Below are 22,117 nucleotides of genomic sequence, written 5' to 3'. Positions count from 1 at the left end.
GAGGAGCAGCTGAGGGAGCTGGGGTTGTTTAGCCTGGAGAAGAGGAGGCTGAGGGGAGACCTTATTGCTCTCTGCAGCTACCTGAAAGGAGGTTGGACATGGTTTAGTGGTGGTTTGGGCAGTGTTAGGTTGATGGCTGGACTTGATGATTGTAAAGGACCCTTCTGACTTAGACAATTCTATGAGCACAAGTGTAATCCATTCTCTGTTGTTTATCAGCTACTAACTGTGTCTTCAATCAGTAACACCTGAGCAGGCAGCTGTGCTGAACCTTCAGGGTATTTCACCAAGTGCTGCTGTGACCAAAGACAGGCCTCTGCTTTGTTTATAACCATGTGCTGACTACAATGTTGTTTGTTTTCTACTAATTTTCTTACTGCATGAGAAAATGGTTGACTACTGAGCTTCTTACTGTGTGAGAACATAGTCACTGAGCTGATGTTACAAATAGTGATAACAAGACAGTTAGAAGCAGTTAATCAGCAAGGACAGAATAACAAGTAGTTAATGACTTCAAGGTTCTCTCCTATGTCAAAATACATACTCCTATACCAATTAGGATAGAGCTGTGGCTACTTCAAGGAACATCCTTATCATCCTCAAGAAGCTGGCAAACTTACAGAAGTTGGCAAACTTACTGTCCTGAGATGACTCAACACCTTAAAAGGATAATGTGAGGAAGGGTATCCCTCCCCAAACAACTACCCAGGAACTCACGCCTGCGCAGAAGTGTCTTGCCGATGCTGCAAAATTTAATATGCATGTGCAAAAAGGCTATTCGGTCATCCTAATGAAGATGTAAGCCTAGGTGGAGTTATGTATTAGGTAGGCGGAATTATGAGAATCTTTTGTGCATAAGTAATGGGTGAATATCCCCGGTAAGGTGTGCTAGATTTATGGATTTCCACCTAGCACCCGACGCTGAATAAAGCAATACCTCTTCTTTAAACTACTTTTGGTTCCAGCTGGAGGATTAACGAGGCGGCTGTAATTAGCCGCGCCGCGTTTTGCCGGAGAAGGGCGGCAGCGACGGTTGAGGGCGGCGCCGCTCGCGCCCGGCCGTTGGGAGTCGCTGTGCGCGCGGCCAGGGCGGCGGCGGGCGGGCGGGCGGCCAACGGCTGCGCTGGCCGCTGCCAGGTAACGGCGGCGTCCCAACACGGCCGCGCAGGCATGGCCGCCCAGAAGGTACCGGGGGCTAAGGGGGACGCGGCGGCAGCCGGGCAGCCCCCGGGCCGAGCTGTGCCCGCAGCCGACAGCGTCTGCCCCGGCTGTGGACGGGCGGGGGGCTGAGGGTCCCGTCGCGGCCCCCGGCTCGGCGGGGGGCGGGGAGCAGCGGGCGGGCTGAGGAGAAGCGGCGGGGCAGAGAGCAGAACGCTCGGGTGCGTGTGGCTAACGGAGGGGAGCTTGTTCTGATCTGGAAAACGTTGTTTTGCTTTGAAACCTTAAATAACAAGGTTGACTTAAGCTTCTGAAATTACGTTTTTTATCCCTGGTACTTAATTTAGTGCTTGTACTCTGTAAGCGAGGACCTGGTGGGGCAGCGGTGTTCGTAGAGAAAGGCTTCAGTACACAGCCCCGTGAGTTGCGGGCTGGTCGTGACTGATACCCTTCAGAAAAGTTAAACCGTGGTGTCTGTGCTATGAACTCCTTAAATGAGGTTTTTAGAAGCAACGTAATCCTTCTTGCAGCTGCCCAGATTTAATTATTTTAGCAGTGCAAATTTAAACAGATGGTTTTGGTTGGGCTGTTGCTGTTCCCTGCAGTGTTTTCAGAGAGAGTAACTCTCTCCGAAAGGTATCCTATTATAAACCACAGAAACGCATTTCAGTCTTGAGCATGTTAGAAAATGTTATGTCATAAGCCCTGTCCCTGGTTTGGGTTTTTTTGTTTGTTTGGATTTCTGTTTTGGTTTGGTTTTTTTAATCATGAACCATGAAGGGATTTTAATTCAGTTTGTTTCCAGAATTGCAGGAACTGTAAATACTGAAGACAAATGCTGATAGAAACTTCTAGCTATGAACATGGTTTTAGATCAGAGGGCATTAACTGATACTAATTTGTATTATTTCTCTAGTGTCCTGATTGGGTTGTAGTTGGTTAATGTAATTAAAAGGAAGACTGCACTCTTAAATCATGTTGTCCTCCTGTTAGTAAGTCAGTCGTGTTCTTTTAGTCTCTTTTGGTTTTGATATCCTCATTCAGATTTGTTTTCTTCTAATGAAATGTGTGAGATATTTTAAGTGTAACCATTTATTAACTTCTTTCAGTGAATTAAAAGTTCACCAAGTTTTCTTTGGGTGGTTTTCTTCTTGAGGTGCATATTTGAGTGTATGATTTGGCTGCTCATAACTATCTGAGATAGTCCTCATTGTCCAGGACTCTCTTTTTAGTACATCTTATCAGCAATAGTAAGTTTGCAGTATAATACTTTAAAATATTGTCACTGTCTTCAGTGTAACGAATTTCAATGCTGAATTTATCAGTACCAGCAGCTCAGAGGTTTAAGTTGTGGTGCTGAATTCTTTTTTTTTTTTTCAACAAAAGAAAATCTAAACAAAACTGTGCAATGTTGTACATGAAGACAAGGTATAGTCTTAGTCATTTTTGTAGCCCTATTATTTGTTAAAAACGCCCAGGTTTCTGTTATTTGTTTCTAACCAGGAATCTAATAATTAAGACTGTGCACCTTGTCACTGAGAGAAATAGATAATACTGTTCCAGGAATTCAAAACCAATTTCTCCTACTGAAAAAATTAATTTTTTTTCTATTCTGTTCCCTTCAGAGGGTATTAATTAGATAGCATTCACCATCTGTTTTAGAATCTGGACTAAAGAAACAATGAGCTTTATATTTCAGTCTCATTATGCAAGATGTGGAGAACAAAGAGCATGTCTATACTCAAGGTTCAGAACCACCTAAGATGACTGCCTGAGCCAGCTCTACTCCAGCAGCTGTAAAGTTGTTGACAAACCAGAGTCCATCAGATCACCACTGAGACGATTAGGGGGTTGGAACACTTGATGTGTGAGGAGAGTCTGAACTACATGTGTTCAGCTTGGAGAAGGTGGCAGAGGAATGTAGTTACTGTCTTCCAGTGCCTGAACTAGAGAGAAAATGGTGCCAGATTCCTCTTGGTGCTGTGCAGCAGCAGGAGAGGCAACGCTCTCAAGTTTCAGGGAGGGAAATTCTGACTAGGCATAAGGATGACAGTCTTCACAGTGAGATGATTAAGCAAGGGAGAAGGTTGCCCAGAGGGGCAGTGGCTTTAGAGGTCATCAAATCTCAATTGGACAGGGTGCCCTGTGGAATCTGACCTAAATTTTTGTAGTTAGCACTGCTTTGAGAAGGAGAGTGGATCATCAGAGGCCATTTTCAGCCTATTTTTTATTCTATGATTCTATCAAAGTGTGTTTGTGTAGAGCTGTGTCCAAGCCAATCCATACTCTATCCATAGGCTATGCTGCATCCTGTAGGCCTATTGGCTCGGTAGGGAGTAGCTTTATGATGCAGTGTGGATACACTATTAGGAGTTGTATTCATGCTAGTATTACAAAAGACTGGTAGCTGTTATGCAGTCTGTGGTAATAATCTTTTTGCAGTTGAATGTGTTAGACTACAGAGAAATACATGGCTTCATATTTTCCCAGTAGAGTTACAATTGCTTCAATTACCAGACAAAAAGCAGGCTCGTCACGTAAATCTTTCTGTATTGGTTATAATACTGCTTTTCACTCATTTATGTTGAAATAAATTCATTATCTGTGTCCCTGTGGACTATGAGACTGGTACAGGGGCTAGAATTTCAAGATGTGAAAAACCTTGCACATGGACCATGCCTAACTGCCAGATAAACAGGCAAGAGCATTAAATGAGGGACAAAAAGAGATATGTGGTTATTGTGGCATAGTCTTTGGCAGTCACCTTTTCTGTGATTGCCAGAACGCTAGATTAGAAATATAAAAATTGGCCTGCTTGGTGTTTAGAGTGCCTTAATTGAGCAGGTATTTTGATCTCTATTCAAAGGGAAGCCAGATGTGTTTAATCGCATTTGGGGAGAGAAAGGGAGAGGATGGATCTTTTGTTCATTGAAGGACTAGTGCTGTTGATTTTGAAACAAGATAATGAAAACATTTTATTGTACGACTCCCTCTTGCAGCTAGGTGATAGTCAAGGAGTTTCTCCCCATCACGTTCAGGGGAGAAGTCCCTAGAGCTGGAATGACTTTGCTCGCCTTTCGCAAGTTGGACCACGGATTAGTTTATGAAGAGATTGCTAAGAGATAATGGATGTCTATACATATTTAGAATCATAGAATGTGTTGGGTTGGAAGGGACCTTTAAAGGTGATCTAGTCCACTCCCCTGCAGTAAGCAGGGACATCTTCAACTAGATCAGGTTGCTCACAGCCTCATCAAGCCTGGCCTTGAATGTTTCCAGGGATGGGGCCTCCACCACCTCTCTGGGCAACCTGTTCCAGTGTCTCACCACCCTCACAGTAAAGAACTTCTTCCTAATGTCCGATCTAAACCTACCCTGCTCTAGTTTAAAACCACTGCCCCTCGTCCTATCGCCACATGGCCTTGCAAACAGCCCCTCCCCAGCTTTCTTAGAGGCCCCCTTCAGGTACTGGAAGGCTGCTATAAGGTCTCCCTGGAGCCCTCTCTTCTCCAGGCTGAACAACCCCAACTCTCTCAGCCTGTCTTCATAGCAGAGGTGCTCCAGCCCTCGGATCATCTTTGTGGCCCTCCTCTGGACGCTCTCCAACAGGTCCATGTCCTTCTTGTGCTGAGGGCTCCAGAGCTGGATGCAGTCCTCCAGGTGGGGTCTCACGAGAGCAGAGTAGAGGGGGAGAATCGCCTCTCGATCTCCTGGCCACGCTTCTTTTGATGCAGCCCAGGATGCGAGTGTGCGTTGTTTGCTCATGTCCAGCTTTTCATCTGCCAGTACCCCCAAGTCCTTTTCTGCAGGGCTGCTCTCTATCATATCATCCCCCAGCCTGTATTGATAACGAGGATTGTCCTGACCCAAGTGTAGGACCTTGCACTTAGCCTTGTTGAATTTCGTAAGGTTTGTTCAGGCCTACCTCTTTAGCTCGTCCAGGTCCCTCTGGATGACATCCCGTCCCTCTGGCCTGTCAAGCCCACCACTCAGCTTGGTGCCATTGGCAAACTTGCTGAGGGTGCACTTAATCCCACTGTCTAAATAATTGATGAAGATATTGAATAGCACCGGTCCCAATACGGATCCCTGAGGGACACCACTTGTCAACCCTCTCCATCTGGACATCGAGCCATTGACCACCACCCTCTGGATGTGACCATCCAGCCAGTTCCTTATACACTGAACAGTCCACCCTACATCAGCCAATTCCCTCAGGACTTTGGGGTGTATCTCATCAGGTTCCATAGACTTGTATAGTTCAGGTTCCTCAGGTGGTCACGAACCTTTTTATCATTGTCAGATTCCTGTATTCTGAAGGAGGTTTTCTTTGGAGCCTGACTTGATTTTTAACTCACCTGAGAATTGCCAGAGTTAATCCTTGACTGCAAAATTCATGTAAATAGTTAAGTGCCTAAAACTTGTGTGAGTTCTGCATCACAGCAACTGTATTGATAAACAAGTCAGGTTGGCTCAGGGCAGCTCGGGTACATCTACACAGCCTTTCTGTGCTTTGTATCTTTCCTCTGTTACAGCCTTTGCATAAGACGCAAGGCAGAAAGAGGACAGCTGTAGCATAGACAGGGAGTATTACTACAAGTGCAACTGCATGGAAAGAGGTGGCGTGGGCGTTGCCAGTGGCATTGGTGGTGGTGTGAAACAGAGGAGAAATAGAAGAATAGCCAACGGCAGTTGTGTTAGAGCCAATTTAAATAACTTTGCAACTAGGTTGTCTTGTTTGTTTATAGGAAGGTGCTGTACCTTGCTAAAATGTGCTAGCCAGAGTTCTGGGCATGGTCAGAGTGTGCTTTTGGATAGATAGCTTTGATGTCTGATGCTGAGGAATCACCGTTATGGAAAAGTAGAAAATACTGGACACTCTTAAATGAAAGTTTATGGATTAGAAAAAAAAGGATCTTTTTTTTTTTTAAAAAAAAAAATTGACTGAAGAAAGGGAATAATAATTAATTGTTTATTTATATTATTTCATGATTTCTCATAATGCTTTAATGTATATCTTGGCAAAAAGGTAACATAAATGCTTCCCAGCTTAAAATTAATTTTCAGTGATTTTTCAAAAGCATTTGAGAAAGTTGAACATGGAAACACTCTAGAAAGAAAAGGGAAAGTGACATGAAATTATATGTGTAAAAATTATTATATAAGAGGTAAAAATGGAATTATAGCTAGAATATTAATATTAAGAGTAATTTAAATGTCTAGTTGTGTTTTTCCTTTTTTTTTTTTTTTTTTTCCAAGCCTAGTCCTAATGGCAAAGAGAAGTTGGCAAAGAGAACAGTGAACTTACTACCACAGTTGTCTCAGGTAGTTTTGCTGGCTTTTTTTGTATTCTTTCATTTTCAAATATGTGTTACAGCTTGGTTATGTAAAGGTCATGGTTCTCACTCAAATATATGCTGAGGTATATATTCTCTCTCCCTCAGCACTACGTATGTATATTATATATGTGTATTATATCTGTATGTGGAGCATTGTTTATATTTCAGTATTTGGGAAACATTGAAAGTAGAGTATTTGAACAACTTTTAAAATATTTAAGTAAGGTATACAACTAGAAAGTTTACAAATATTTACATAGAAGTCTAGTGGAAGGCGTCCCTGCCCATGGCAGGGGGGTTGGAACTAGATGACCTTTAAGGTCCCTTCCAACATAAACCATTCTATGATAAGTTTAACATGCTTGTCTCTAGTGATCTGGATATTTAGAATTTGAGGGCAACGTATAGGTGGTCATTTATTGTATCATTTTTAAGCTGCCTTATTCCTGCTGTATATTAGGCTACAGTTTCTTTGATTTACTATGTTTAAGAAATCTTGAAGTGTGTGTTAGTAGCACCTACAGGAAGTGTAAAACTAAAATATAAAATTCATATTACAGGCAAGGTCTAAACCACTATGGCAGCAGACTTGTCCTTCATTCCATCTGAGCAAAGAACAGAAGGATGATGAGTCAGATGAGTTTACTGTAAAAAATGAGTATTCACCTGGTAAGGTTAACATTTTTAGTACTACTAAAGAAAACCTCTCAGAAATGTAAACATATATGCAGTATATTTGAACTTTTTCTTTAAACTTAATTTCAAAATGTATTTTCTGCAAGGAGAATATTTGAATGTGAGGTGCAAGAGACACAAGATACAGGATTCTAGAGATAATGAAGCAGGTGCTGGACCATCAACTTCTACATTGCAGAGCAGCAGTCATCGGAAAAAAAACCATGAAAGTTTCAGAAGTGCTCTTGTTAACATTATATTGTGAGTTTCCTTATCTCTGAATAACGTGTTTTTCCTTTTTGATATATGAACCAAATTTTTAAATTAAATTATTCTAAAATTTTGATGATTGCGAATTGAAAGTATGTATATGAGCATGAACTATACCAAAAATTTTAAAAGCTGAACCTTAGCAGGTAAAATACAAACTTGGCCACAGGCTTCAGTCTTCTTTTTGAATCAGAATATCTTGTGCTCATTGTAAAGTTTGGGCAGTTATCTTTTTTTGGTTTTGTTTGTTCACAACTGACATGTAGGATGCCTATATATTACTTATGCCAGTGAAATGTATGTGAAGAATGTGACGCATACTCTTCTTTTTTTTGTCTTAGACAGCAAGACCTTACTGAAGAACAGCTTCCATCCCTTGATGGAACCCAGCCTCCAAGAGCAGTTTCTTCTACACTAATAGAGAAAGATATTTTGGTAGCTAAAGACTGTTTCCTAGAGTTTTAAATTAAATACAGTGCCAGTCATTTATTGTAAATATTGACACAATGAGAGATGACTAACAGTGACATATTCTTCCACTATTAGTTTCATACAAAGTATTATTTATGATGTTACTATTGAGAATGGAGCATTAGGAATGTACGGATGATTCAAAGAATTGCAGAATGGAATAGTAACTGGAGGATAACCAATGTCAGGAAGTAATAAATTAATATTTTATACACTTGCTGAAGGCAAGAATAACTTGCAAGGGCGGATGCACTGCTTTATCTGAGCAGACAGAATCCGTAAGACAATTCTCTTTGGATTACCCTCATCTAAGAGCTAGAATGTTTTTCATTCTCATTCTGGTTTAAGATACTTCACATGACACAATTGTATACAAAATTTTGTATACAAAATCTATTTAAAATATATTAAGTTAATTTGTGGATAAACCAATTGAAATAAATTCATGTGTTACTTCCTGACATTGGTGATCTTCCAGTTTATATTCCATTCTGCATTTCTTTGAATTTCAGCTGATAACGTTTCTTCATCTACGTTTCCTTTAATGCTCTGAGGTTTTGTTAATCAGATTTCACGTGCCTAAGTAAATGCTGGCATACAAGCAGATGTACTTATATGTGGTTATACATTCATATTTTGAAGCAATGCATTAGCTGCACATTGCATATCCACACAAAACTCTGCAGAATGCATGGCTTGCTTTTTGAATACGTGATGCAGCCCCAGAGCTAATGGATAATAATGGCAGCACTGGAATGATGAGATAGACAAATTTAAAATTTATTTAAGGAAAAGATTGCTACTGGAACAGTGTAAAGGAGAGGCATCTTTCCAGAATTGTAGAATTGTAAAAGCAAAACCAAAACAAAAACCAGAATTCTATGAGTTATGTCCATTCTTCAATGACATTTTTGTTATTTAGCTCTTATTAGAGAAATGGAATGAGACTTATGCCACTATACTCTGTTTTTCTATCTAGACAGCTTTTTATTACTATTGTGCCAGGTAGTATTTGGCAGGCTGATATGAAGGTATTTACATCAGATCTAGTGATGCATATGGAATATACAACATAAATCAGTACAAACTAAAAATAGTTACATTTATTTGTACTAAATAAGCCCATATGTCTAGCTAAACCTGTAGTAGCAATGTCTTTCTAGTGCTGGACTTAACCGATGCATTTTATTCTTTCATCCTGCAGAAATACTACTATTACATTCGCCATGGAATTGATACAGCAAATGTGGCCCCGATGGATGAATCATGGCTAGACCACATCTTAGCTTTAATTCCACAATGTCTGAAAGTACTTGATGAAAGTATACATTCACTGACTGATGAAGTCAAAGAAGACTATCTTTTGAGTGTAAAAAAGGCTATAGGTAGATTTCTGGGAGTTTACTTGCATTTTCTCCTAAATTGCTAATATTCAGAACCATTCATTGTTGAGTGCTGTTGAGGGATGAGAGCTACCATTGTGGAAGAGTTATATAAAAGTGCTCTCCTGGATGTTAGAGGCACATTTTAATAAAAAGAATACTCAGGCTTTCTTATCCTTGTAATGATCAAAGCTAGTATTACTCAGTATTTCTGATCTTTCAACACTTTTAAAAAACATTTTATTTTATAAATCCCTACTTAACAGTGTACCTTTCTCCTAAATCCCTTTTCGTGTATATCTAGATAAAACTTCATTTCAATGAGTTGTGCATTTGGACGTTTTAGTTGAGATATTGAGGTACTGGAGCATGTCCAAAGATCAATGAAGCTGGTGAAGGGTCTAGACAGAGAACAAGTCTTATGAGAAGTGACTGAGGGAACTGGGGTTTAGGAGGCTTACGTTAGTTCTTATCGCTCTCTACAACTACCTGAAAGGAGATTGCAGCAAGGTAGGTGTTGGTCTCTTCTCACAAGTATCAAGCGATAGGACAAGAGGAAATAGCCTCAGTAACCTCAAGGGAGGTTTAGGTTGGATACTAGGAAAAAATTCTTCACAAAAGGATTGTCAAGCATTGGAACAGGCTGCCCACGGAAGTGGTTGAGTGACCATCCTTGGCGCTTAGAGATTTGGTTTAGTGGAGGACTTGGTTGGCAGTGTTGGGTTTACGATTGGACTTGATGGTCTTAAGGGTCTTTTCCTGTCCAAATGATCCTATGATTCTGTTCCTTTGCTAAGCTTACTTTGGCTTTTCTTTCCTTTCTTTTTTTTTCCCCTATACTTTTTTTCAGTTGACTTTGTTTTAAGAGACAGCAGGGAAAAAGATGAAGACAAGAAGAAAGATTTTCTTCCTCCTCATCGTGCAGAGTAAGAAAATATATTTATTCAAAAACAATAACTAGAAAACAGTGGGGTAGAATAGCATGCATAAGGAGCAGTCTTAATAGTGGTAGTCAGTGTCAGCTGTAAATAAGACTTAGTTATTAGTTATGTAAATTCAAGTAATGATTATACAGTGTCTTTGGAAAAACCCTGGAAAATATGTGTCTACCTTGAAAGGTTGTTTGGAATTAGTTTTGTTTAGCAGTGTTTAACTGGTAAGAAGTCTCAATTAATCCCACAGCCTTTGAAAATGGGATGTAGTAGGCCAAATGCCGTTGTATAAAACTGCATTGTAATAAATGGAACAATGTCGTGTTCCACACAGATGTCACTGAAGCTCTGTCTTATTTACAGGTTGTGACAGTTTGGCTCAATACATACACATTTAAGAATGTAATAAATACAGACTGCTTTGATCCTCTGAACAATTCAGCAATATGTAGTATAAACACTGGTAGATTTTTCTGGCTGAGTTTTTCAGTATGTAGCAACCTCTATACTGAAGTGGATAGATGTGGCCTTTATTTAGAGTAATGGACTATCTCCATTCCATTCACACTTGCCTTAAAAACTCTGCAGTCTACTGAAAGCAAGTATAGTGCTTCTCCCAGGATCACACATCTGTCCAGTGTGGATCAGACAACTTAATATCAACTTTTCTAGAACATGCTTTAATTCTCCCTAAGATGTGAAAGTGAAGAGGTACCTCTTTCACAGTTATAGCCCAAAACGTAAAATAAATTTACCTTGTAGAGGAATGATGTCTTACAAACGCTTCAGAAACAGAACATTTCCACCAATATCAACCAGGCTCTGTTTTGGGGGTAGTATTACTGAGTGAAAGGTCAGAAAAGGTTTGGTTATAAATGATTTCTGGCTTGTAGTTTGAGATAGATACTTTCAAATATCAAATGGTAGGCATTAGAATAAAATAGAAGGGGTAACTTTGACAGATGTTTCTTAAGCCACTTGCATCTTAAAAAACAGAAGTAATATTTGATGAATTTATTGTTATTATGTCCCCTAGGTAAGAGGCCATCCGACATCTAATTCTTTGTAGATCTTCCATATCTGCTAGGAGCTGTGTAGGATGTAACAGTAGTTTGTATATAAGCTTATGCCACATGCTTACATGCAAATCCAAAAGTACAAAATTCTCCTACTAGAATTATCATTGGTAAAGCAGTTTTATTCCCTTAACAGTATTTGAAATATGAAACTTTCTTCTAAAGAAATATGTAAGATAGATGTGGAAAAACTGGAATACAGATTCAGTGAGAAATAGATAAAAGTTTTATTTTGAATCAGAATTTTTTTTTTAATAGTTCATTATCAAAATGGGAACAAAAGTATTACAAATATATGAGACATTTGTCACAAGTGTTTTTATTTTTCTCTTGTGTTGTGCTTTAACCCCAGCCAAAAACGTGCAGCTGCTTGCTCACTCCCCCCAGTTTGGATGGGGAAGAGAATTGGAAGAGTAAAAGTGAGAAATCTCATGGGTTGAGATAAAGACAGTTTAATAGGTAAAGCAAAATCCGCACAAGCAAGCAAAGCAAAACAAGGAATTCATTCACTGCCTTCTGTCGGCAGGCAGGTGTTCAGCCATCTCCAGGAAAGCAGGGCTACATCACGCATAATGGTTACTTGAGAAGACAAACACCATAACTCTGAATGTCCACCCCTTCCTCCTTCTTCCCCCAGCTTTATATACTGAGCATGATGCCACGTGGCATGGAATAGCCCTTTGGTCAATTGGGGTCAGCTGTCCCAGCTGTATCCCATCCCAGCTTCTTGTACCCTCCCAGCCTGCTCGCTGGTGGGGTGGTATGAGGAGCAGAAAAGGCCTTGATTGCTTAGCAACGACCAATACCAGAATTTTTACAGATTTGATGTGATGAGGATAAACATATTGTAGAAAATTGCATATTAATTGTCTAAATTAATTATATATGTATAGTGATTTTGTTACATGCTAAATATAAGGGACCATGAATAGGTTACAGATCTCTTAGGATTTGGCCAATATTTCTCATATATTATTTCTTTTTTTTATACAGTGGTCAATATTTGAAGACTTTTTTTGATATCTGAATAATGTGTAGAAAGCTAGATTTATCACCTGAATTCTGTGCTTTCTGAGATGCAAATAATTATCTTATCTTAAAGTAAACATATAAATATTTTGCTTCTTAGCAAAGCTATGTTCATCCCACTGTTTCTTGTTGGTTTTTTTGTTGTGTTTTTGTTTTTTTGTTTTTTTTTTTTGTTTTGTTTTGTTTTTTTTTTTTTAGACTAGAAGTAGTGCCAAAACCTTGGAACAAGTCTTTCTTGTCAGCATGCCATTACCTGAAAGAAAATTTGCATGCAATAAATCCTTCAATGCTTGCTGTTCTGAACTTATGGGAGACCTCATTTAAGTAAGTATTTTCTGTATCTCTTAAGTCAGCTGCTTGATGACTTCAGAATCTAGATTTCCAAGTTGCCCCACTGGATTTGGGACTGCTACAATATATACATCTGAACACTGAACATGGATAATAATGGCTTTGTTCAAAAAGCCATTATCACAAATGTATTTGTCTGTTTTCCCTCTAATTTTATGCTTCAAAGAGTTTCTGCCAACTTTTCCTCTATAGCCGTCAAGGTTTCTTATCTGTACTTGCCCAGAAATCACATGGAGCACTTTGCCATCTTAATTTCCTTTGGTATCTAGGCAAATTTAAGCAAGAAGCTACACATGCAAGTTGAATAGTTTAGCTGGTTTGTACTTGATTTTCTTTAGAGCTCGAGTGAAATGCCATCTGGATGTGGCAATTTTTAATTTCCTTTTTTGTTTTTTTTTTTTCCTACAGCCTGTTCCACTGACAATTCAATTTGAGGCATTGTGTAGAATGTTCATTGTATAAAAAGGCTCCAGAATGGAGCTGCTAGGATCTTATCTTCTCTAAGGCCTCTCTTTTTTTTTTTTTTAAATTTTATTTTATTTTATTTTTGTTATCTTAGACTCTGGCAAGCTTCATGCTTCTGACATGTTTGAAAAATAATGTAATTTTGGATATGACGTCCATTTTTTTAAATAGTCTTTCTTGCTTTTAGCGTATTCCCTAATCTCAGTTTAAATTTGACACTTTTTTTTTGGTCTTTCTCAGGGCAAGAATATTCAAAACAGTCTGCCTCCCAAACAGGGAAGGGTTGCTGTCTTGCCTAGCAGGGTGCTTATGTTTTTCCTCTTATCTGATTAACCAGGGAAAAAGGCATTAGATGGGCTGCTGTTTTCTTCTTCCCAGAGCAGACAAAACTGCTCACTTATTTCTTGACTGGTGATAGTAAAGAGAATGAACTGACCTGTCCAGGCCAGGTGCTGTAAGAAGTTGCAGGGAGTGTTTTGTGGGTTTGTTTGGGTTTTTATGTTGGGTTTTTTAGTTTGTTTGTTTTAAATTTTTGTTGTATCTGCTAAGTAGGAGACAAAATTCAGACAATGTCTTTAAAAATATAAAAACTTAAAATTATTTTGAAGCTAGGTTTCAATGTTTATTTATTTCTAGATTATTTTATAATATTTGCAAAAATCCACCCAGTCCTAGAAAGGAATGCTATTTAATACATTCAGAATTTTAAATGTTTGATCCTATATGTAATGAGTAACATACATACAAACTCTGATTCTGAAAATAGTTATTAATCAAATACATAATTACTACTTCAGTTGAAGACCATGCAAACGGACAGTACTGCAGTGCTTATATTTGGTTGTTCTGAAACAATAGAAGCTAATTTCTGAAAATAACATTATAAACATAACATAAAAAACAAGATACAGTGAACATGCTCCTAAAATATTCATGTTATATTCTGTTTCAGAAATTTACGCCTTCTTGATACAGAAATATTTCACAACAAACGAGAAGCTGAGGAACTCTCATTTTTCCAAAATCAAGTCATGAAAGAAATTGGAAAATCCAAAGCGATTTTATCGAAGAAGTATGATCTAGTGTATCCGTATTTTTTAAGTTACGGGGAAATTTTTAACTTCAGATGCTTTTGAAACTCTGAACTTTCTGGAGAGAGAAATAAAAACCCATTTTAATAATACATATTAAGGAAAGAGATGCAGTGTTGTGAAATGCTTTGAGGCCTATGAACGAAAACTGCTGTGTAAATATTGAGTGTGTTATCATGATTTGTGCAGTTTTCTTATTCTGCATTTTGGTGTGACGTATTTTGCTCACTTCTTAGAGGACCATTAACAATATATGTGTTTTGGTCTGTTATGACAAAAGCTTTTTTTTGTGGTCTCATTGGTGCTGGATAAATGAAAAAATACAATATTGCTACTATAAATAATTTCTGACATTTTAGAATACAAACTGTGATATAAATTTTATTATATAAGACTACCCATCCATGCTTCGCACAAAGGAAGTGTCTTATTTATTGGAAGATTAACCTAGTATCACATCAGTAACAGTATCTCTGTAGAACATCTGTTGATAATTTTGGAATTTCAGTTTGTATATTCTCAGTTTCGAAGCTGTTTATCTGAGTGGAGTCATCCGAAAAATGTTGTATTAATGAGATCCGCTCACTTTAGAGGTTATGATTAAGATTTTCAAAAGTAAAATATTTGGATATAATAATGTTTCTATATTCAGTCTGAGACGTTTTAAAAGAAGAAAGGCAGTTTTCTTGGTAGTGCACTCAGTATGCTGCAGCTAAGTTTTCAAATAAAGCATCAAAATTGCTAGGCCTTTTTTAGATATTTGAGGCCAAATTGTATTGTTTGTACACATCTGATCTTTCTTTAACCAATAATGCTTGATTCCTGCAGTTATGTATTACTGCATTTTTACTATTTCAGGTTTTAATTAAATAATACAACTGTCAAGACTACTGTAGTCTCAAATACTTGTTTCTTCATTCTGTTAACACTGAAAGTTTTTATTTCTGTACTTGTCTATGATTCTGTTATGTATTGCCTTTACCATTTTTGGATGTATTTCTTTCTGACCTTGAAGATGCCGTTCTGTTCTTTCTGCTGCACTCTTCTTTCCTTCCTGTTTCCCAGCAATGCCAGAGCTAATTTCAATTTGGTTGCAACTAGGCAGAATTCCCTTTGGATTACTTCCACATCTTAACATCTACTGGTTACAAGGATGTATAACAAACTGCACGATCTTCTGGGACTAAATGTGCTGCCTGTGAAGCCTTTCTGGCCTGAGAAGTAGGAGACCGAAGCAAGATAGCAAATCTGTCTATCATAATGTGTTATATTTTAAATATGGTTCTGCAATAATAGATAACATTTTCAGAGACACAGTTCCTTAGAATTTAAAGATACTATCATATGACCTACTTAACTTAAACTATAGTTTTTCAAGTATACTGCAGCAACTTTTAACTGCATGTAATATAAGCATTTATAGCAATCAACTTGAAACCACAGGTTTATTAATGGTAATAACTTGAAAAAATTAAAAATATTGTGTTCTTTTAAGGTGGTTTCCAGAAGTGCAGAAAATCTTTTACCAAGGTAATAAACGAAAACAAGTTCCCAGCAATGCCAGCATTACTAAATTAGAGTCTTTCTTCAATTGTGCTGCCACTTTAATGACTCATCAACTGCAACATTTGCTTTTGCATTCAATTCAAGACTTTACAGATTTAATTGTTCAACCTGCAGTAAGTAGTCTTTCACATGCACACTAGCAGCATTGTTTTCCATGTATAGACAATTTATTTCCTGTTTATTTTGCTTCTTTTGAAAAAAAAAGATAGAAAAAATAAGTATGAAGTCTGGTAGCAGGTGCCTTCTGGAAAAAAAAGAATACTGTTTTAGGAATGCATTATTTATTAAGTAGATTTAAAATAATAGGGGTTTTTTTTGTCATGTAAGAAGGGAAATATCAACATATTTTAAATCTGTTATCCTTAAGAACATACTGCAGTCAGTTAGACATACAGTAGAAATTCATTAATAAAAAAGCCATTTGCATCTTGCACTAGCGCTCTCTCTCCATAATACCCATCTGTGAAGGGAGTCTCATCTTCTCTCTGCTATTAGCAGGTGTTTAGTACACGCTTTGGCACAACAGTTCTTTGGGGAAAAAAAGTAAGAAGGAAGGAGTTTCCTTTTGCACTCAGATAATGTCTATTGTAGAGGTAAATATTTCTTGTTGATATTTGATGTCTTGGAGTGCAACTGGATCTTCGTTCAGCTTTTTGTTAATACAGCCTTGCCATCAAATATCCTCAGAACTCTGGCTCCAGGTAATATTGATGAAAAAACACACAGAGAATATAAGGAAGTAAGGAATCATGTGGAAACAGAGTATATTTTTTTCATTCCCACTCCCCTGTCAATGCTTTGTATACTTCTGAGTTAAGTGACCTTTGATGTCTGCAGTAGTATTTTCTGTTCTTATTAGTAATAGGTACTTATTTTCTAATTGTTGTGGTTTGAGGAACGTGCAACAATTTATTGTAGTTCAGACAATTATTCTACCAGCTGATGACCCCTCCCCACCCGGGAAGGGGAACTGGGAAAAAGCAAGGAAATCGGAGGGCTGAAATATAAACGGATTTAATAGAATAAGACTAGATAATTAACATTAATAACACTAAAGAACCAGTATTGATACTGATACCAATATAAAATATACAAGGATTATACTCAGACAGTTCTATCAGTAGGAAGTTGTGTGCTCTCAGCAGTGAACAGCAAATCCCAGAGGCTGCAAGTGCTGGGGCTTGGGGGAGAAGGCCTCAGGGGTCCAGCACTGGGGCAAGAAGTTCTCAGGATCACAGCTATCAAAGGAGAGAGAGAACTTCTCAGCAAACTTTCTAATTTACATTGATTGTGATGTTCATGGTATGAAATAATCCTCTTGGCCAGCTTGTCAAATACCCAGGTCTCGCTGCTCCTCATCCCTGAACCTGGCTAACTCAAAAACTCTAAGACTTTTAAACCCACATACCATAGCTGGCTGTAAAGTAAATATTTTCACAAATTCAGACACTAGAGCCTTCTAAAAGTGCAGTTTTCCCAGGCATTAGAAGATAAATTAGTCCTGTGTCACTCAAACCAGGACACTAATCTTAACCTTCCTAATGGTCATCCTATGCTACCTGGTAGTGATAAAATGCTTCCTCGTGTTTCCTAATTAAAATTTAGTGTAGTTAGAATATGTTAGCAGATGCAGGAAAGTTAAGAGATGTCTAATCCAGATTATAGATAGGATGAAGAATCAAATTATGCCACCAAGGACAAAAGCATGTTTTCATACTGGAATACGTGGGAATCCATACTGCAAATATAACCCTCATAATACTTAGATTGGTTTTTGTGGATCAGATTCTTGTTTAGCAACAAAATTGGATGTAACACTCTTTTCTCTCTTTTTTTTTTTTTTTTTAAAAATGTTAGTAGATTCAATGACTGGTCCAGATGACGAATGTACTGCTGTATTTCTGTATTCATGTATTGCTACACTTATGATGGCTGCTACTGCAAAGCTACTCTGCCTCAGTCTATGCAAACAACTTTATAAAAAGTTGTTGCCTCTGGTGTTTAGAGGATGTCTCTTGTGCCTGTATTTCGTCTTAATGAACATCAGTTTATGTGACTTTTATCAGAGATGTACTTAGGTTAACTAATATGTTACTTTCCTTTTTTTTTTTTTTTGTGTGTGTGTTAGAAATCCGTCCAAGCCTACAAACACCCAGGTTTTATCCTGAGGCTGATCCTTCAGAATGATGGTATTAAATTTGAACCTGACTTTAATGACTTCAAGGACATATTATCGAATGTTTATGCTCTTATGATTGAAGCAGTCAGTGATATACCAAGAGTTGAGACCAAATTATTTTCGAAGTGGGTAAGAAATTACAATTCTCATGGGTTTTGTTTTATCATATTGTTGCTACGTGTAGTTCCTAGGTATTTTAATAAATAGCCCTATTGTCAGAACTCATATAGTAATATTATAATACTCTTTCATGATATATGGAACACTTTGAAATCATCTAAATTTTATTAATGAAAGGCCCAATCACTGTTCTCTAAGCAAATAAAAAGCCAATAATTAATTAGTTTCTTCTATGAGTTATTTTATGCAACAGCTACTACTAATGTACTACAAACAAAATTGATGCATTTCAATTTTAAACACATTTCTGCAATATTCTGGATAATATATTCTATTTTGATACTGGGAAGGGTACTGTCTCTTTAAATATAGAAACTTTTGAATAGACTATCCTTTAAAAAAAATTGAAGCCATAATTTTTAAGCAGTTTATATTTTAGTTGGTCAAACAGGAAACAGTCCAGACTAAGTAAAAAGATTTTGTGAAATAATAATAACGTACCTTCTTGGTTTAGAATAGCATGTTACTTTCAGTGTAGCAGTCTTAATTTTTTAATGTATAGAGAGTGAAAGTAATGCTCTGTGGTGCCTCTTGATAATTTTCCAGAGAGCTGTGGAAGGTGAAAATTTCTTTTTTCCTGAAGGAATATCATTTGGACATTCTGTTGCCCTTTCTGGTTAGCACCAACTTGAATTTTAAATAAAGATACCAGTCCTCAAAATTTTTGTTAATATGCTTGGGCACATGACCAACAGAAACCTGAGTAGTGTGCTGTGCTGTATAAAAGCACTAATCAACAACATGTGAACAGACAAAAGACACATCTCAGGCGTGTCTAAATGCACAAGAGCAAGGCTCTAGATCTTCTGTGGAGTTGCACGAAAGTGCTTTCCATTTTCTAATCTTACAGATTCATCAGTTGATAGCAAAATTGAAATTGTGCCTGTGGTTCAGGAAAAATAAAATCCATGTAGATTAAATTTAAAATTGTTGTTAGGATTGCCTTGGCTGGATAAGTATGTGGACTCCTGAGTTTCTGAATGAAGCAGCTCTGATTTCTTACCTGATGGAGGCAAACATCCATAACCTAGGATTCAAAAAAATCTGTGAGCAGAATGTAAATAGCTGTATATACAAAATTAGGTTTGTAATCAGACTTTAATTAGAAAGATTTTAAAGTAATATTAGGTTGATTTTTCTATACTGTTTTATTTCCATGACATAACTGAACTACAGACAACTGTAAGTTGAAAATGTGTATGGGTTTTTTTGTGGTTTTTTTTTTTCAAAGCCAAAAGGTGAGTCCTCATCAACTGTCTTGAAGCCCGTCATCCTACGTGAGATCTTGGATGAACATAAGAAAAGGATCAGAGAAGAAATTATCAAAGAAAGTGCAGCATCTCTGGGACATCTCAAGATGTATGATAAGTATAGCTTCCTCATAAACAAACAAGCTGAACAAGATATTGATCAATTCCTGACAGAGGAACATACCTTTGAAGAAATGAAAATGGAAATTATAAAGTACCAAAAACTTGCTAAGGAAATAAAATACACTTCTAGGAAGGTAAATTATAATAATATTCATTATAAGATATGGATGTCATTTTAATGTTGATTTTGTAGTAGGAATGTTGTAAGTCAAAGGTGATGATAATTAGCTGTGAGATAATTAAAGTGAAATAAAATTATTTTTTTCAGAAAAAGTTTTTCTGGGGTGTATTTGCCATACTTAAGTCAGACAATTATTTTTGCTAGTAATTGTCTTGGGACTTCTGAAGGCAGTTCAGAAGTGTATGTACATGCTCTAGTGACAGAGATTGTAGGGGGTATTTTTTGTGTGTGTATGGTTGGACACGATGATCTCAAAGGTCCTTCCCAACCGTGAAGATTCTATGATTCTACTTCAGAGTATGTTCTTAGAGTGAAGTGTAAAAGAAAGTGTGGGTCCAGCCATCTCCAAACTGCTTCTAAGGCAGAGAGAGGATCCTTAACATGAGCCACATTTTTTTTGTCCCTGTAAGGATATTCTGTGGTGAGAATCCTTTGTCTGTCCATTCTGAAAAAGAACTCAGAAGGCTAAAGTGGTTTTGCTTAAAGTGTTTTTCTCCTAGAATTCAGTGCAAACCCAAGTTCTGGAGAAACTAGTACTTAATCCTAAGGAATGTCACGTGTCTTTAATGGTAAAGCAAGATTACCGCACTTTAGGTACATCTCAAACTCTGTAATTTCACTGGACGACATTCACTGCTACAGACAGTAGATGCCCTTCCTTTTTCAGGAAGCAGATTATTTGTCAAGGTAAAAGGCGAAGGAAGTAAGATTTATACAAAGTTCAATGTGCATATACAGAAGAACAGTTATTAGCAACTATAGCTTTTTCTTTCCCTTTTTCACTTGCAAGTTTTAAAAGCATTTTATGATTTAACTAAATTCCTAGGTGAGATCCCTGACATTCTGCTTAAGACAGCGAGAGAAAATAGGTAAAAGCTATTCAGTGTTCTGACAACTGTTATATTTGTATTGCAGTATCTCCGTCTAGGAATGTTTGAATTGCATTGTGATGGATTAATAAGCGCTTTGGTAAAGCGAGCAGATAGTATTTGTGAAAAAGTTATTTCCAAAATGTTCAAAGATCATCAAGACATAAATGTGAGGTAACTCTCAAACTGAAAATGTGTATTGAAATGTACTTAATTTTGTTTCCACTATAGAATTTTTTTTAATCCTTAAAGGGTATGTTGATCTCATTTTTGCTATTATAAATGTATGTGATATGCCCAAGAATGATTAAAACAAAACACACATGCCAAACTCATTATTTTATGTATTTTTCAGACTATGCGATGAGTTCGAGAGAATATCAGAAAAAGCCCTTACTACACCGTCTAACACGCAGGAACTAATGGAACTTAAGGTACTCTCTTCTTTTTTTATGAGTTCAAGCAAGAAATAGCTACCGATACTATTGCTCTGGCTTTAAGCAGTAGCATATGCAAGTTGCTTCCTTTACAGGTATGATTCTGGCCTTATCACTGGTGCTATATCTGTATTACAAAATAGAAAGGGACAGGTCGTCTTTGGCCGTGAGGCTAAATTTCATAGCCTGGCTCTCATACATATGGCTAAACTCTTTTCCCCACCAAAATGTCACGGGTGCAACCAGACTGCCTATTTGGAACAGTCCTTTGTCTCTTCTGTCACTTGCCCTGTACAATGGCATTGTTGGTGAGAATGCCATTTGGGCCAAAACCCTATATGGCAGCTATCTCAAAAGTGGGGGGTGTGCAGCCTGGGAGTGCACAAGATAATCCATTGGAGTATGTGAAGGAAACAGTATTTATTTTTATCTAAAAAAAGTGAGAAAGAAAGTAAGCTTTACCAATATTTAATATACAGATTGACCCTGGTGCCCTAACTCAGTCTGTATCAGAGGGTCCTGCGTCACGTACGTATGTGAGGTGTCCTGAGGAAAGAGTGGGTGTTTCTCAATACGGAGGGATTCACAGTGGCAACCTCACTTATTCGCTTGCTTTCAGTGTATTACTGTGTATTGCAGTTTGTGCACCCAGTTAAGTACATTTATGTGTTACGTTATCTGGTTTTAACTAACCTAACCCTCACAAAATGGGCAAGTGGCTTAAAAAGATTCCCTCAAAGAAACTGCAGATTCAAGATAATACTAGTAATGCGAGCACAAGGGATCAACAAGAAAATGGCAGAGCTGAAACTTCTAGTACAAGCTCTTCATCAGCCATATTACGGGGTAAAAATGATGACGGTCTAATCCGATTTGACAAGTTGGCCAAAAAAATTCCAAATTATCAGGAAGAGTATTCAAAATATGAATTTACATCCATTATTGTTAATGATGAACTTTGCCTGAAATGTCTATTTTGCTTTGAGATATTAGTTAATGATAGTATGAAAGCAGTACACTTAGCAAGAAATGTAAAAACTAAGTATCCAGATCAGGAAGAGAAACCTCTACAGTTTTTTGAGTGAAGTTTCAA

The 22,117-nt window shown here is 37.5% G+C and overlaps 1 protein-coding gene across 1 annotated transcript in view; it reads left to right on the top strand.

Annotated features, from left to right (window-relative positions):
- Positions 1-1,071: 1,071 nt before the first annotated feature.
- DNAH7 (dynein axonemal heavy chain 7) overlaps positions 1,072-22,117 on the top strand; it is a 115,239-nt gene continuing 94,193 nt past the window's right edge. The window contains exons 1-14 of the mRNA XM_074593757.1: positions 1,072-1,185; positions 6,418-6,483; positions 7,058-7,166; positions 7,280-7,433; positions 7,784-7,877; positions 9,118-9,298; positions 10,146-10,221; positions 12,531-12,656; positions 14,101-14,220; positions 15,735-15,918; positions 17,934-18,113; positions 19,396-19,671; positions 20,634-20,761; positions 20,943-21,021. Of these exons, the coding sequence (XP_074449858.1) occupies positions 1,171-1,185; positions 6,418-6,483; positions 7,058-7,166; positions 7,280-7,433; positions 7,784-7,877; positions 9,118-9,298; positions 10,146-10,221; positions 12,531-12,656; positions 14,101-14,220; positions 15,735-15,918; positions 17,934-18,113; positions 19,396-19,671; positions 20,634-20,761; positions 20,943-21,021 (1,788 nt within the window). The 5' untranslated portion in view covers positions 1,072-1,170. The remainder of the gene's footprint in view (positions 1,186-6,417; positions 6,484-7,057; positions 7,167-7,279; positions 7,434-7,783; positions 7,878-9,117; positions 9,299-10,145; positions 10,222-12,530; positions 12,657-14,100; positions 14,221-15,734; positions 15,919-17,933; positions 18,114-19,395; positions 19,672-20,633; positions 20,762-20,942; positions 21,022-22,117) is intronic.

This window comes from Larus michahellis, chromosome 7, assembly GCF_964199755.1.
Source record: "Larus michahellis chromosome 7, bLarMic1.1, whole genome shotgun sequence".
Taxonomy (NCBI): Eukaryota; Metazoa; Chordata; class Aves; order Charadriiformes; family Laridae; genus Larus; species Larus michahellis.
The sequence above is the reverse complement of the archived record's forward strand: the minus strand, read 5'-3'. Positions and strand labels throughout refer to the sequence as shown.